The 14,761-nt window shown below is 40.3% G+C and overlaps 2 protein-coding genes across 3 annotated transcripts; both read right to left on the bottom strand.

The window, feature by feature from the left end:
* Nucleotides 1–42: 42 nt before the first annotated feature.
* Nucleotides 43–5,706, bottom strand: LOC113019153 (E3 ubiquitin-protein ligase TRIM47-like). 2 transcript variants are annotated; one of them, XM_026162699.2, is made up of 4 exons: nt 5,497–5,706; nt 1,611–2,218; nt 859–1,086; nt 43–760 (listed from the first exon to the last, which is right to left on the bottom strand). In XM_026162699.2, the coding sequence occupies exons 2-4, from the start codon at nt 2,124–2,126 to the stop codon at nt 737–739; spliced, it is 768 nt and encodes a 255-aa protein (XP_026018484.2). In that variant the 5' UTR covers nt 2,127–2,218; nt 5,497–5,706; the 3' UTR covers nt 43–736. The 2 variants fall into 2 exon arrangements, with proteins under 2 accessions (XP_026018484.2, XP_080147702.1); XM_080291576.1 differs by lacking the exon at nt 5,497–5,706 and adding an exon at nt 2,857–3,424.
* On the bottom strand, nt 4,752–10,724 carry LOC113019149 (E3 ubiquitin-protein ligase TRIM39-like). The gene is made up of 7 exons (XM_026162694.2): nt 10,509–10,724; nt 9,635–10,218; nt 9,430–9,525; nt 9,088–9,321; nt 8,747–8,894; nt 7,184–7,210; nt 4,752–7,080 (listed from the first exon to the last, which is right to left on the bottom strand). The coding sequence occupies exons 2-7, from the start codon at nt 10,211–10,213 to the stop codon at nt 6,548–6,550; spliced, it is 1,617 nt and encodes a 538-aa protein (XP_026018479.2). The 5' UTR covers nt 10,214–10,218; nt 10,509–10,724; the 3' UTR covers nt 4,752–6,547.
* Between the last annotated feature and the right edge of the window lie 4,037 nt (nt 10,725–14,761).

Raw genomic sequence — 14,761 nt, 5'->3', positions numbered from 1 at the left:
GGGCGTGTTGTGTGTGCTCAGCATGTTCATACAGATCAAGTATCCAGTTTCACAAGACCTTTTTATTGCACAGGACTTCGGTCGAAATACTGCCTATTGCTCATCATAAGTTTTATTTTACATACATTTTATTGGTTAATCAAAAAGGAAGACAAAAGCATTTTTGGCACTGAATAGCAGTTAATTGCATCACCCACCCAGTAATAAGTTACATTCATACAACCAAGTTCAACGTCCCTGAGGTTTCTAAACTTCACAGTTTCTTTAAACCCGTATAAACGATTCATTTTTTAAATATAAAAATATAAAATATAAAATTCAGTGCATACATTGGATTTCTGGCAGAGTGATACATGAGATCAATACCATTTACATTAAATGTATGACCACAGCCACCGGCAGCTTAGTTTAGTTTAGCTTAGCAACAGTTTAGCTTAGCTTGGCATTGGAAATCCTGGGAATTAGCTAGCTTTTCCTTTTTAAAAGTATTATTGAGGTTCAAAAGTATAAATAGTTCAAGTTTGTGTTTCACTGTAGGCTAAAATTCAGCTGGTTGTATCCTTACATTAAATGCAAAAATAATTGAGTGACACTTCTCATCTCTTTCTCATGAATCAGAGCATACTTTTCCTTGAAAGCTAACACACCCACCCAGCTGAGATTACATAATCATTTTATAGCTAAAAAAACAAACAAACACATGAATAAAGATTTGATGATCAGCATGTTTCTTGAATCACAAAGCACCATGGAGAGATCTCTGCAGAGACAAGAGAGACACAACACTGAAATTAGTGTTGTGTTTTGTGTGCATGTGTTTAATGCTGCAGTTGGTGTTAAGTTTACCAGGAAGCAAACCTGTAAGAATAAGAGATCATCTTCAATCTTCAAGAGCTGTTCTAGCTCAGCATTTCTCCTCTGGAGCTCAACGATTTCATCTTCCAGCTGTTCGAGCTCTTTATTTGTTTGCCATTCCTCTTTTGGACTTTGTCCACTGAGATCTACACTGAGTTTGATTTTCTCAGCTTCACTCACTCTATCTTGAACCTCTTGCTGAAGTTTCATCCTCCTTCGTTTTACAATAACCTGTGGGGAGACACTGCATTAGCACAGCTAAGCTGACAAACTGCAGGCACACTTGTACCATGTTTTGTTAAATCAAGTCGTCGTATGGTCTCCTGAGCTTCTTCTGAAGTATGTTGCAATCCTGTGCACCCCGTGATGACAGTTTCTTTTGCTTTGATGGATGACACAAAACAAAACTCCATCAAGAGCTTCAGTTCACTTTTTGATTACAAAAAGAGTCAATTTTTTGACCCCCATCCAAATTTACAAAAGTAATCAAAAAGGGAATGAAAAGGCAAGAAATGGCTGCCAAGATGTAAGCAAATTCTTACTTTTGTTGTTTAATTTGTTAACAAATATAACTTACAAAACAGCTTTAACACTAATTGTCTGAGATTATTATGGGATAGCATGTGAATCCAACTGAGTGGCAAGTTTTTTAGTCTTTTTTTAAGCTGAAATTAGAGAATACTTATTACATTATTGCCAACAAAAATTATTTGTAAATACTTTTTCTAAAAAAGCTTTAGCAGAAATTTCTTTACCTTCTTCTTAAAGGCTTCCCGGCTAATAGAAATGATGTTGTGGCTCCAATGCTCTGTCTGTGCACACATAGCACAAATGCACGCCCGGTCACTCCTGCAGAACTTCTCCAACTTCTTCCCATGCAGTTTGCACACAGAATCCTCGAGGTTTTTTACCACACTGACCAGTAGATGGCGCCTAAGCTCTTCAGTCTGGTAATGTGCTTCCAGATGAGTGGTGCAGTAGGAAGCCATGCACATCAGGCAGGATTTGACTGCAGGACGTTTTGCTGAGCAGGAGTCACAGGGAACCTCTCCAGCTTTTAAAGGTCGAGGTGCTTTCACAGTATGTAGTGTCTGGTCTGTTTTGAGCTGTGGCCTGGTAGGAAACAAAGTCTTGCAAAGGGGGCACTGGCAGGCCTCGTTGATTTTCCAGTATTCTCCAATGCATCCCAAGCAGAAGACGTGTCCACAGGGGATGGACACGGGGCTTGCGAACTCATCCAGACAGATGCAGCAATTAGGAGGGTCTGACATCGCGTCTTAATATGCCTGTGCAAATACAAGCAACCTGCGGCCTGTTTCAGTTTGCTTTTTGCACAGGTGATGATTTGTTTGAAGCAGTACGTCTGACAAGAAAAGAGAGGTTTTATTAGCACACATTCAACATCGTTCTTCACAAAGCTTGACATATCAGAAGGAAACTACACAATTACACACTGCACAGAAAACAGCTTCTGGTTTAAAGCTGTCCAGAGCTACTGTCATTACGAAGACTGTCCACTTTTTGTGCAAAATACCATAATACATATACCTGTTTGTGACTGACTTTGGCCCTGCAACCCTGATAACAATAACTGAAGGAGAATGGATGGATGGACATAACCATACTGATTGCTTGAGCCATCGATGCCCATCAATGGACTGGTGTATCACTGACTATATGGAAATGCACAGTTCACCAGGCTTCAGTCTTTATTGCTTTGGTTATTCATTAGAATTACTTTAATAGCTAAATATGGCAACAGATGCCAAACAAACACTTTTTCTCCTCATGTTTCGTATCACTTGGCAGGATCAAACAGTAGCTGGCATTTGAATAACACTTACTCCATCTTTGTATAAACTGCTTTGTGTTTCCTTACTGGGAGGATTAATGTTAAGATCACATGAATAGAAGAATGTTTTTACAGGCTTCTCTACTTAAGTACAATACAGAAAACTGGTTGGCTTTAGCAAACATCCATTCTCTTCAACTTATCCATACCTTTGTCTGGAGCCTATCCCAGCTACCAGAGGGTGAGAGGCAGGGTACACCCTGGACAGTTGCCAATCTGACGCTGAGCTTACACACAGAAACAGGTAACCATAAACACTTATAGGCCATTTAGAATCACCAGTTAACCTAACCCCACTAACCGCATGGTTTTGAACCCACAGACACATTGCAGTCTAACTCTGGACCTTCTTGCTTTGAGGCAACAGAGATCATCACTGCTCCACAGGTGCTGCCCAACTTTAGTAAACACATTAATAAAAAGTAACATGTAGTGCAGTGCAAATATCTTAAGCCATTCCTAATTTCTTTGGATGCAACAGTTTGCTGAAACGTGTGCAAGCATTCATGTAAGGCAAAAAGATTTTTTTGTTTTTTTTGTTTTGCCTCTTCCGTTTGGTTCTTTACCCATCAGAAATACTGTCAGAAGGCCAAGAAAGACGCCCAAGAAAAAAAAAAGGGAAAACAAGGTGAAAAAGAGAGCAATATAATAAACGCAACACCATCGCATTAATCTAGCTAAGTGTAAATAACACTAGATACTAAGTATTAAATGTTATTGTGTAGCACGCAAGATTGACAGCGCACAATGTGCTTTGAGGTAGAAGCCAAGAAAGGGGTAGTTTGTGTCTGTGAACAGTGAACACCCATGTGTACACCTGTGTGGATGAGCATTCTTGTATTCAAAAGGTTTATTCATGTAACGATCTGCTAGGGGGTGGAGCCATAGCCCCGTCCCACAGGGCATTAACCAGGCATGGAGGAGATCCAGGCCCCAAACATCCAGAGGCCCCCAGAGTGCGAGAGTCTAAGAAGGACCATCGGAGGGGCAACCGTGACACCCTGCTGGGAAGAGCTGAGGAGAGCCCCAGACGAGGGGTCACCTAGCAACCACGGAGCAGAGGCCAGAGGTTTGGGTGGATCAAAATGGTACCTTTCTTCATCCATGATTCCATCAATGTTCACAAGATCTCCAACACCACTGGCTAAAATGCAGCACTAAACCATGACAGAGCCACCACCTTGTTTTACAGATGTCTTCAGACTCTCGCTGTTGTACCTCTCTCTCGGCCTTCTCCCTGAAAACTGACAATGATTTGAACCGAAAGTTTTGGATTCATCGCTCCATCAGTCCTGATTTTCTGTTGCCAAATCTCACTTAATTTGGTATACCTCAGCCTTCTTCACAGCTGCCCTTCCAATGAGATCATTTCTGTTGAGGCTTCAGTGAACAAGAGATGTATCAACTAAAGGGCCAGATGCTTCTCTCAGGTCCTGCGTCAGGTATTTTCTGGATTTCTTTTCCTATTTCTAAAGGAGTTCTAGATACTGTTCATCTGCTGGAGATAGTTTTTTTGCACACCATGCCAAAATATGCCAAGTTTTGACCGTTGTAAAATTAGATTTTTGCACCAATAATGTGATTACCATATTGCTTTATCTTTGGCATTTTTAAGAGATTTGTTTAGTGACAGGGCGACAGTAACAAAGTGCCCAAAGATACGATTTAAAATGAGATCTTTACAAAGATGTTATGTGTAGACACAAGACTGGTTCATTCCTTGAGTTACGTTTCTGATTGAATAAATGATAGGTCAGTTAAGTGGCTTGACAAAACGACTACTTCCTGTAAAAATAGTCAGGTATGAAGACTGGACTGAACATGAGTGAAAAGCAGCCAGTGTCCAAATAAAAACCTAAAAGATCTTTAGACAACTATTGCTCAAAATCACTCTGAAGTAAGGCTGGCTCTTTGGAAGTAATATATTTAAAAAAGGTTTGTTGGCACAAAACATTTGCACAGTATTAAATAAACGACTTCAGTTGGAGGTCAGTCAAATATCCCACAAAAATCGATCTGAAATGTTATAATGAAACACTGTTCATGAAACAAAGTCTGATAACTTTAATATAAAGACAAAAACAAACATTACCATTACCAGCATTTTGTCACTGATACAACAAACAGCAATGTGGAAAAGAAAAACCAAATATGTATATAAGGCAGTTCAAGAGAGCAGTAAGAATATTACTCACATGTAACCATATGAGGTAATGAATAAGTTTATGGGCTCAAGAGCAAAGGTATGTCCAGTCAATCAAACTGTTGATCAGACTTGTGTGCAATGCCATATTTGTTCTGAAGTGGCATGCCACCGTAACAGTTTGTTCAAAAATTCATGCAAAACTGGATTTTCCTGCTTTCATACGAGCATATCTGCACTAGAGGGGGAAAAGGTTCCTGCTCATTGATACTGAGAGTGAAAGAATTCTGAGTGTACGTCACAAAACATCTGTACTACATCAGAGCCATGCAGGAATCTTGAAGTTTTGCGTATCCTCCAGCCACTCAGCACTGAGTATTCTCTATGAACGTAACAGCATTAATGGCTACATTTGTCACAGTGACACAGCCATCAAACTAAACTTATTTTAGATTGTGGCTTTTCACTCCTGAGCCTGAGAGTAATACGCATAACATGAAAATGACTCATTCACCGCTCACACGAACTATGAACAATGTAAACAAGTTCAACTCAGCTGTGTACCTCCACAGAAATCTCATGTAATGGTCAAAAGCTGTCTTCAAAATACCAGAAAGAAAAGAAATAATTCATAAAACATACTTACAATTATTTTCTAACTGCCAGCTTGTGTATCCTCAGGCACTAACAGCAATGAGCTACACTCTGCTCACTTGGTTCTCCTGACATAGAGATAGACACACCCACCACTGCTAGGAAAGGGGCTGGCCCTTCTGGACAGCATACACCCATAAACTCGGGCCCTGTTAATAAAGCTCAAACCCTGGCAAAAAAAGCCCCAAATAATTAAACATATCAGAGTTAAATAAACGTGTTTCTTTCCTGCCTGAGTTACTTAATAATTTGTAAGGTACTGCAAATAATAATATCTTTATATTTTAAGTTGTTTGCCTTCATTTTAAAATGGGTTATAGCTATTTATCACTGTTTTCTCCTTACTTATATAAGATTATGCCAAAGTTGCTTGGTATGTTAAAGACTGAGACTGGTTAGAATTTGTTATTACATCTATACATTGAAAAAAACTTCAGAAAAAGAACATTTAAAGTAAATATCTAAAAAAAGAAAAGACAAGACCTTTCTCTATTAAACAAACCTCCTAGCCATTCCCATGAGTTTACGAGGTTAACTTAATGCACCATAAAGTTCCTGTTTTTACAGAAGCAGCTGTGGTGACTACCATACATGGTGCTGTACTCCGGAGATCCTACGTCAAAGATTTTGACCCCACTCGATTAAAGCTAAATAAACAGGATGCGTAATAACAAAAAATTGATTCAAGTCTTTCAAGTTTCCTTAAATGAAAACTCTGAAAGAGACAGAGGATGGAACTAACACTACATAATACTGATTAGTTTGTTATATACTGTGCACGCACTCTACAAGCGCATATTTAAAACATCATTTGCATGGTTCATAGCCTGGAATTCTGAACAAATTGTACGTGGTATTTTTATCTGTGTCATAGTTTATCACAATGTAAAAGAAGGCAACAGGAACAACAGTCGATGTTAATTATTAACCTTAAATTGGTCATTTCCGAATACCTTTTATTGATGTTCAGATTGCGCAGCACTCTGAGTTCTAAACTTTGATCTTATTATTCATTTATCATTTTGATTGTTGAAGGAAGTGAATTAGAAATAAAGACAATCCTTAATAAGCAAAGGCTCAGATTTCTTTGATCCACCTAGTAGATAAAAGTATGGAAATAGTTTCTCTGTGAAAGACTCTCCTGTGAAAGAGTAAATATGCAAGTTCTCATTCACGTCAAAAAATGAGACTCTGCCTTCTTCATAGTCCAGGTACACTCCTATTAACCTTGGCCTAGGGAAAAGGGAGAGAACTGTGGAGGGTGCTGAGTGAACTTTATACTCCAAAAACCTTTTTCCTATGGCAAAGAATCCATTTTCTCTTTTCAAAAAAACCCTTCCTGATCTGTTTACAGTTTCCTTGGCAACACCCACATCCCAGTTGTTTCTCAGGCCCACTCGGACTTCCCAGTAGTGTCGGCCAGAGGTGAAGCCCCTCGTCCCAAACACCATGGGACAGTCAAACCTCCCAAACTCATCAGACGAGGGGCTTGCTGCTCTGAAGTACTTCAGACGTTTCCCAGATTCAGTCACCACAAGGCCCTCGCCGGCAGTGGAAGGGTTAAAGGCGACTGATTCTTAAAGGAAAAAAGACATATGGTCAGTTACATATATATATTAATAGTTATGTTGAGCTTTTATATCTTGGAAAGTAAACTAAATATAAATCTATGAACTCACCTTTATATTGCCTCATCCTGGTCAGTTCTGAGAGGAAAAAACATCACAGTAAGGCAAACCTTAAGTGTAAAACACGTGTGGTGTTTCAAATCACATACTTGTACTGTGAGATTTGCATCAACAAATTAAAAGAAAACTCTTCTTCAATGGCAGCCAAGAATATGAATATACAGACAATTCTATGGGTGGTGTAACTTGTGACAAATCAATGACATGCTAGTGTGAACGCAGGATAACAACTACAACTACGTGCGGTAGCATGAGCAGATATCGCCGTGTTAGTGTTGTTCCTGGATTAAAACTAAAGAGTTTTGCATTGTAGAAACACCATCACACTAAACACCAGACTCTAACCCTAACCGTAACCCCTGTCACCCTAACCTTACTGTGATATCCCAGCAATGTGATTGGTCACCTGGAGCACTGAACCTGGACCAACATTAGTTTTAATGATCCAAGAACAAAACCAACACAGGGATATCAGATGCACCACAGGTAATACTGGGATTAAATGAGATAAACTCTTCTTTATTTATCCCATAGTTAGCGAATAGCTGTTTCACTTGCCCAAACATAAAGATGTGGAGTACTCATAACTATGTAAATGTAATCTGGCAATTTCATCACATTTGCTGAGTTGAGCGTTTTGACCATTGCCGTCTTGCTGTTTTGAAAGAGGTTGTCACAGTTGAAGGTTGGATCTAACTGAGAAGTCAACGGACAGTGAATGCTTAAAGAGTAACTTCCTGTCAGTCAAAAAGATCACCTCTTTAAAATTTATGTATTTAATAAAATGTAAATGTAGAGACTAAGACTATAAAAGTCTTTAGGAAAAGCTTTACAAAGGTCATTCATCTTGTACGAGGTCATGTTTCCATAAATGTCAAGTGAACTTTTTGTAACCAGACAAATTCGCCCTCTGCTGGCCATTTAAAAAAAAAAAGGAACTTCTGCTTTGGCTGTTTAGTTTCATGTCATTTCTTCTAAATAATCCCACGCATCTATTCATTTCCTGCCATTTATCCAGTTCAGGCTCACTAGAGTCAATCTGAGCTGTAATGGGGCTGGAGCACGACCTATACAATTGTTCATTCACACCTACAGCCAATTACCAGTTAACCCTAATGCTGTGGGAGGAAGCTGGACTACACAGAGTAAACCGGCACAGGCACAGTGAGAATATGCAGGCGTCACACAGAAAGACACCAGCCAGTGGATTAGAAGACAAGACCTTCTTGCTGCCCTGAAATTATTTATCCCTCTTATGAAGAGTTTTCACTCAGCTGGCGGAAGCTATATTGTCCATGCAGATGGCACTGACCAAGAGCAGCATATTTTTCCAGGCACTGACGTTAAATGTGCTGTGGTGTCGTTTCGTGTTTGCACACACTGAATTGTCGGCTTTACAGCAGAAGAATTGACTTTTGTATGTGCACAGCAGCCTCCACGACAATCAGTCAAATGCCGTGATCATCATTTTAATATGCTACGTTAACGTGTACAAACAGAAGTATCCAAACTAGAGAAATCCTCACACATAAAACAAACGCTGCAGATATTTACCTGCTTTTGTGAGAGTTTTCAGTTCAGTTTTGAAAGTGTGCACAAGATGAGCCATGGCTCTCCTTGCCGTCTGCACACACAAGTCTGAGTAAACCTTGATCTTGGACCAATCCTTGGAGGCGGAAATATTGCTCAGAGCCTTCAAAGTCTGAAATGATTCATAAGGACATGATAGTGAGTAGCAGCTATTTTCAGTTGGATCTTTTTTTGGATTGGGGCAGGGGTGAGTGAGGAAAAGATACAAAGCGATGGATAAAAGATGGAGAAATTTGTTGCACCTGGCTTTAAAAGAGATATATTTTATTATAAGATGCTTATAGGTCATAGTCTGTACAACTTACCTGTAAGAGCCACAGGTGGTCCTCATTTTGTGAAAGTTCGTCCAGCTCTGAGTGTTTTCTCTGCAGTTCTGCGATTTCGTCGTGCAACTCCTGAATTACCGCTTCGTCTTTCTCTTGTGACTTTCTGAGCTTGATTTGAATGTTTGATCGTAGTTTAGCCTGCATCTCTTCTACTTGGTTTATCAGATTACTGAATAGTGTATTGTTCTCCTCAATCTCTTGGTCTGCTTTTACCTGCAGGAGAAAGAAAAGGGCTCCATTGGTAAACATGTAGGTGTGCACTGAACACTGTAAAGCTTAATGTGACAAATTTTACATTTGGAAATTTGCCTCAATACTCACCTTCCGCAGTTCGGAGCCCTCATCAAATTCCTTTATCTTTTCCATCCTCTCCTCAATCATCAGTTTGATCTTTGCTTTTTGAGACTCAATATTTTCCTGAAATGTACAATTTTAAGCAATTAAATTGGGTGAAGTGGTCATTTTCAAGGATCCGCGTTCTCATTTTAACAAAAATGTAACAAAATAAAATTCAGCATCGTCTTACTCTCTGCTGAGCCCCTTCTTCTTCAACAGGTACTGTCTCATGGTCTTTGTGGTCTGTCTCACTGCACAGCAGACAGATGCACACCTGATCATCTCTGCAGAAAAACTCCATTATCCTCTCGTGCCTCCTGCACATCCTCTCCTCCAGATTCTCCACTGGCTCGATCAGCTTGTGTCTCATTAAAGAGGGAACTCTCTGGTGAGGCTCCAGATGGGCTTCGCAGTACGACGTCTGACACACCAGGCAAGACTTCAAGGCTTTGAACTGTAAATCAGTGCACACGTCGCACGCCACTTTCCCCGGTGCATCCATGTCTTCAAGCGTCTCCACCTTCCTCTTCTTGATTTGGCCTGAAATCTCTGCGATGACGGTGTTTGTGGAGAACTCGGGCCTCACATAGAATCTTTTACTGCACGTTGGACAGTGGCATAACTCACTTCTGTCCCAGTGCTGAGTGAGGCAGGTCCTGCAAAAGTTGTGACCGCAAGGTGTAGTGACCGGGTCACTGAAGACGTTCAGGCAGATCGTACAGACGAAATGATCCTCTGGCAATGAAGCGAGGAAACCAAAAGCTGACATGATCTCTGTAGATGAAAATATCATTGATATGCTTTACATTTCTGTTCTTTCAGGCTTTTTATATCATATGAAATATGATATAAAGGGAAAAAAATAGCTAAATAGATAGAAATAGATTTGGCACTAAGTGTGTGTTTTGGCTGTTCCCAGTGAGAGCCCTGACACACCCAATGAGTCATAATCATATCAATCTCTTTCCTTGTTTTAATTTTGGATCACATACTTACAGTTATGCATTTACAGTAGAAGCAAAAACAAAAGAAAAACAGCTCAATTTCATTTTAACTTGACTCACCTTATTTCTAGTAACTCGGTAATTCCAACAGACTAAACTCCACGTTTGCATGCAGATATAAAACCTGCTGCAAACAATTCACCACTCGTCTCTCACACGGGAAGTAATATGAGTGAACCTTGAAGAACCGGGGAAGCTCCAGTCACTTCAGTGGGCGTGGTCAAACTACATCATTTGGCTGAAATGAAACTTAATGCTGTAGCAGGAAAATAGCATCATGTGGGCATATCTGAAAAAAAACCAAACATTTATTGGTGTAAACATTTCTCCCAAAGCATGTTCGCAAGATCAGTCACTGTAAATAGCAGCATGCAATCATGAATTCAGATTAAAACAAACCACAATCTCTTCTTTTTTTTTAACATGATGCATTTAAAATGAATGTCTCATTTGTGTTATACATTTTATATTTTGCCAAAACCCATATGAGAAGCTCAATACTACTCTGGTGGACTGACTGTGGTGGATTGGAATCCATCTGGCTGCTATTTTTGCAGATTAAACCTAAATATTGTTTTAGGTCAATTCAAATTTTTAAAAGCATTCAACTTCAACTTTATTGAATTTTTTCTCTTTTTTGGCAAACAAATCATACTTCATATCAAAGAGTTGGAGGTAGTGTGCAATCATAACTTCATAATAATGCAAAAAGTACAATTACAGTTATTTATCATATGCCGACTATTATTAAACGAGTCAATATCAATGGGTATTTATCCCTAAGGAGAAGAACTCATCCATTAGCCAGTTTTGCCAGATCAGTCTGCTGAACGTAGAAGGAAACATCTTCTTCAGCGCCGTGGCCCAAAGGCTATCTGCTTTCCTGCAAAGAAACAACTATATTGACACATCAGTGCAGAAGGCCAACATCCGGGCCTTCTCAAGATATCTAAAGCATGCCAGCATCGTCTGGCACCAAATTCAAACTGCCAAGAAAGACCCTCATGTGGTGTTTTTAGAACTTGCCAATGCCTTTGGGTCAGTTCCGCACGAGATCTTGTGGATGGCCTTCAACTATTTCAGCGTAGCAAACCACATCACAGGACTGGTCAAGACCTACTTTCAGGATCTACAGTTTTGTGTGACAGCTGAGAGCATCACCACAGCTTGGCAGCACCTGGAAATTGGTGTAATGGCAAGCTGCACGATTTCCCCTCTGGCATTTATCATGGCAATGGAGTTGGTCATGTGGGCATCCCGGTGGGTAGTGGGAGGTGAGAGACTCAGGAGTGTCCGTCTTCCTCCTATTAGGGTCTACATGGATGACATGACCATAATTACAACAACTAAACTATGTGCTAGGCGATTGCTACAGAAGCTCCAGGAAAACATAGAATGGGCAAGGATGGAGTTTAAGCCGAGTAAATCTCGCAGCATCTCCATCATAAAAGGAAAACCGACAGCCGAGCAATTCTATATCAGTGAAGAACCAATTCCAACAGTCTTAGAGAAGCCCATAAAGAGCCTGTGACGGTAATATAATGCAGACCTCAACGATACGTGGCAACTAGAACAATTAAGGGAGAACCTGGCTGATGACCTCAAGTGGATTAACAACACTGCACTCCCAGAGAAACTTAAGCTCTGGTGCTTCCAGTTTGGGTTATTACCCAGACTACTGTGGCCATTGACAATCTACGAGGTCTCACTCAATCATGCCAATTGACTAGAGAGGCTAGTGAGCTCCTACGTTAAGAAGTGGCTCTGACTTCCCAAGTGCCTCAGCAGCGTTGGACTCTACAGCGACGGGATACTGTCATTGCCTATCCCTAGCCTGGTTGAGGAGTTTAAATGTGCAAAAGTGAGGCTGCCTTTCCTCATAACAGCCATCCCTCAAGAGTCTCTCCATCTAAAGCAATGCATTATCAGGGACTGTAACATCTAGTCCTTACACCCCTAATCTTGATTTAATGATAATGATCTTAATTTAATTTAACTACTTATTTTTCTGCTGTATACTTTTTTTTTTTTTTTTGCCTGTCCCGTTTGGCTCTTTTGCCATCAGAATTATTGTCTAAAGGTGCCCAACGGATTTACTTTACCAAATACACCATCCCAGCCTTGTAATGGTCTATTTCATTCATCTTTTATTGTTTATTTTATTTTATTTTCACTTGCTAATTATGGGACAGACTTGACTGGGAAAAAGAAAGGGGAGAAAAAAGAGGGAAAGAAAAACAGTGGGGAAGAGGGACGGTGATAAAGGGCAAAAAACAAAAAAAAAATACATAATAAGCAGACAAAAAATGCATATATCAATCACCTGGATCACCTGTTGAGAAAGAAAAAAGAAAACAAGCAGAAGAAAAAAAGAGCAACATAATAAAGAACATCACGATGATCTATGGGAATATAACAGTAAATACTAAATATTAAACATTATTGTGCAGCACGTAAGATCGACAGCGCACAGTGTGCTTTGAGGTAGGAGCCAAAAAGGGTGTAGTTTGTGTGCGTGAGCACCCGTGTGTACACCTGTGAGCATGGACGCGCTTGTTTTTAAAAGGTTCCTTCATGTAATGATCTGCTAGAGGGTGTGGGGGGCCACAGCCCCGTCCTCCAGGGCATGAAGCAGGTATGGAGGAGATCAAGACTCCAGACATCCAGAGGCCCCCAGAACACAAGAGACCAAGGAAGACTAACAGAGGGGCAGCCGCGCCACTGTCCCTGAGGAGAGTCCCAGATAAACATTTAGATGTCAAGTTAAACGGGATAAAAGGGGGTGTTTTACTGTTATTTTAGCATCAGCATTATTATTGCACCAGAATCATATAACAAGCATTGCATTAAACATTTATTGAAGCTTTTGACATTGTCCTAACATTTGTGTTCCAGTGATTGTTATAATCGCAGGTTAATCTTCTATTCTTAATCGTATATTCACAGGTGTCAGGATAATCATATGATCTTCTATTGCAGGTGTAACCATGATCATTTTTATACATATTGCAGTTTGTTGCTCATTATAGAGTTGTGCTCAAGTTAATAAGGGTTAAAAGCTACAGTCAATGCGATGTTTGGCTGATCTATGGTGTGGAGTGACTTCGAGCATAGAAGGCCGCACGCGCTTACATAACACTGATATCATGGTATTCTTTGTGATCTTTTATTCAATTATATCTTTAAGTTAAGTTTTAAGTAGTGGTAGTTGATTAAATGACATTCTTTTAAGATTATATACTTGAGTCAGAGCATTACACGCAGATCAACTTAACAACCTGGGAGACCTTGTAGCTGCAATATTGTGTCTCCATAAGGGACAGTAGGCGGAAGCAAACACATGATTTCTTGGGGGGCAAATGTGAGGATTAAAAATGGCTAATTTGTTTTTGATGTCTCTTCTTAATATGAGTGGTTTTAGTAATTTTCAGACACACCTTGCAAATGTACTTATAATGAGTTGGCACTCGGCCTTTTGAAGGTCATAAGCTTCGTTCGGCGTGATGGTCCGGACTGATAAAGTGTAGGAAAATGCCTTGAGTGCAGAGGGCATAATGCAAACACGCTTACACACACATAGGATATGATTAGAATAAGTCCCTGGGACATTCTGAATATTCTAAGCCAATTCTGAATCACTAGAAGGTCAGTAGATAACAACATTAGATTATTAGGGTTAGGGAGAGAGGTGTTTTGGTTTTCTGTCTCTTACAGAGAAAGGAACAGACACCAGACGAGGTCACAGAGATACGAGGATCCTTCGCAGCAGAGACAGACACAGTGACTGCCGAGACACCAACTGGGTCCAAGTGTCATGGCGTTTGGACTCCAGCTAGTCACTCCAAAAGGATGGATCCCATAAACACAGCAATAACCATGAAGGGGTTGGCGGAAATCCAGGAACACCAGACCAACGAGGTTCGGGAGGCTCTTGGGCAAAAGGGGGACGCGTTCCTGATCTTTTTCTGGAGGACACACAGGACCCGAGGATACACAGATCGTTGTTTGAAATCGGGGCAGAATAATCCCCTGATCTGTGCCACGACTGAAGGGTTGTCTAACCCCTGAGGTTGAAGAAAGAAGAGCAGAGGATCACCCAACTGGACGACACTGGTAGCTGCAGCAATAAAATAAAGGCTAAAAGCTCCTTGGACAGAGGTTCTAGTCTGAGTACGTCTGAAGGGTATAAGGTAGCACCAAATAAAGCTGTGGGAGAACTGGGGAGTGTCATATGTACCTGATATTGTTGTAATAATAGTTTGTCTTGCACCTGAACTGCGCAAACACAGAGGTCATCTCACGTATGGTTCGCC

Source organism: Astatotilapia calliptera, chromosome 3, assembly GCF_964374335.1.
Source record: "Astatotilapia calliptera chromosome 3, fAstCal68.1, whole genome shotgun sequence".
NCBI lineage: Eukaryota > Metazoa > Chordata > Actinopteri > Cichliformes > Cichlidae > Astatotilapia > Astatotilapia calliptera.
This window is presented reverse-complemented; position numbering and strand designations above follow the sequence as displayed.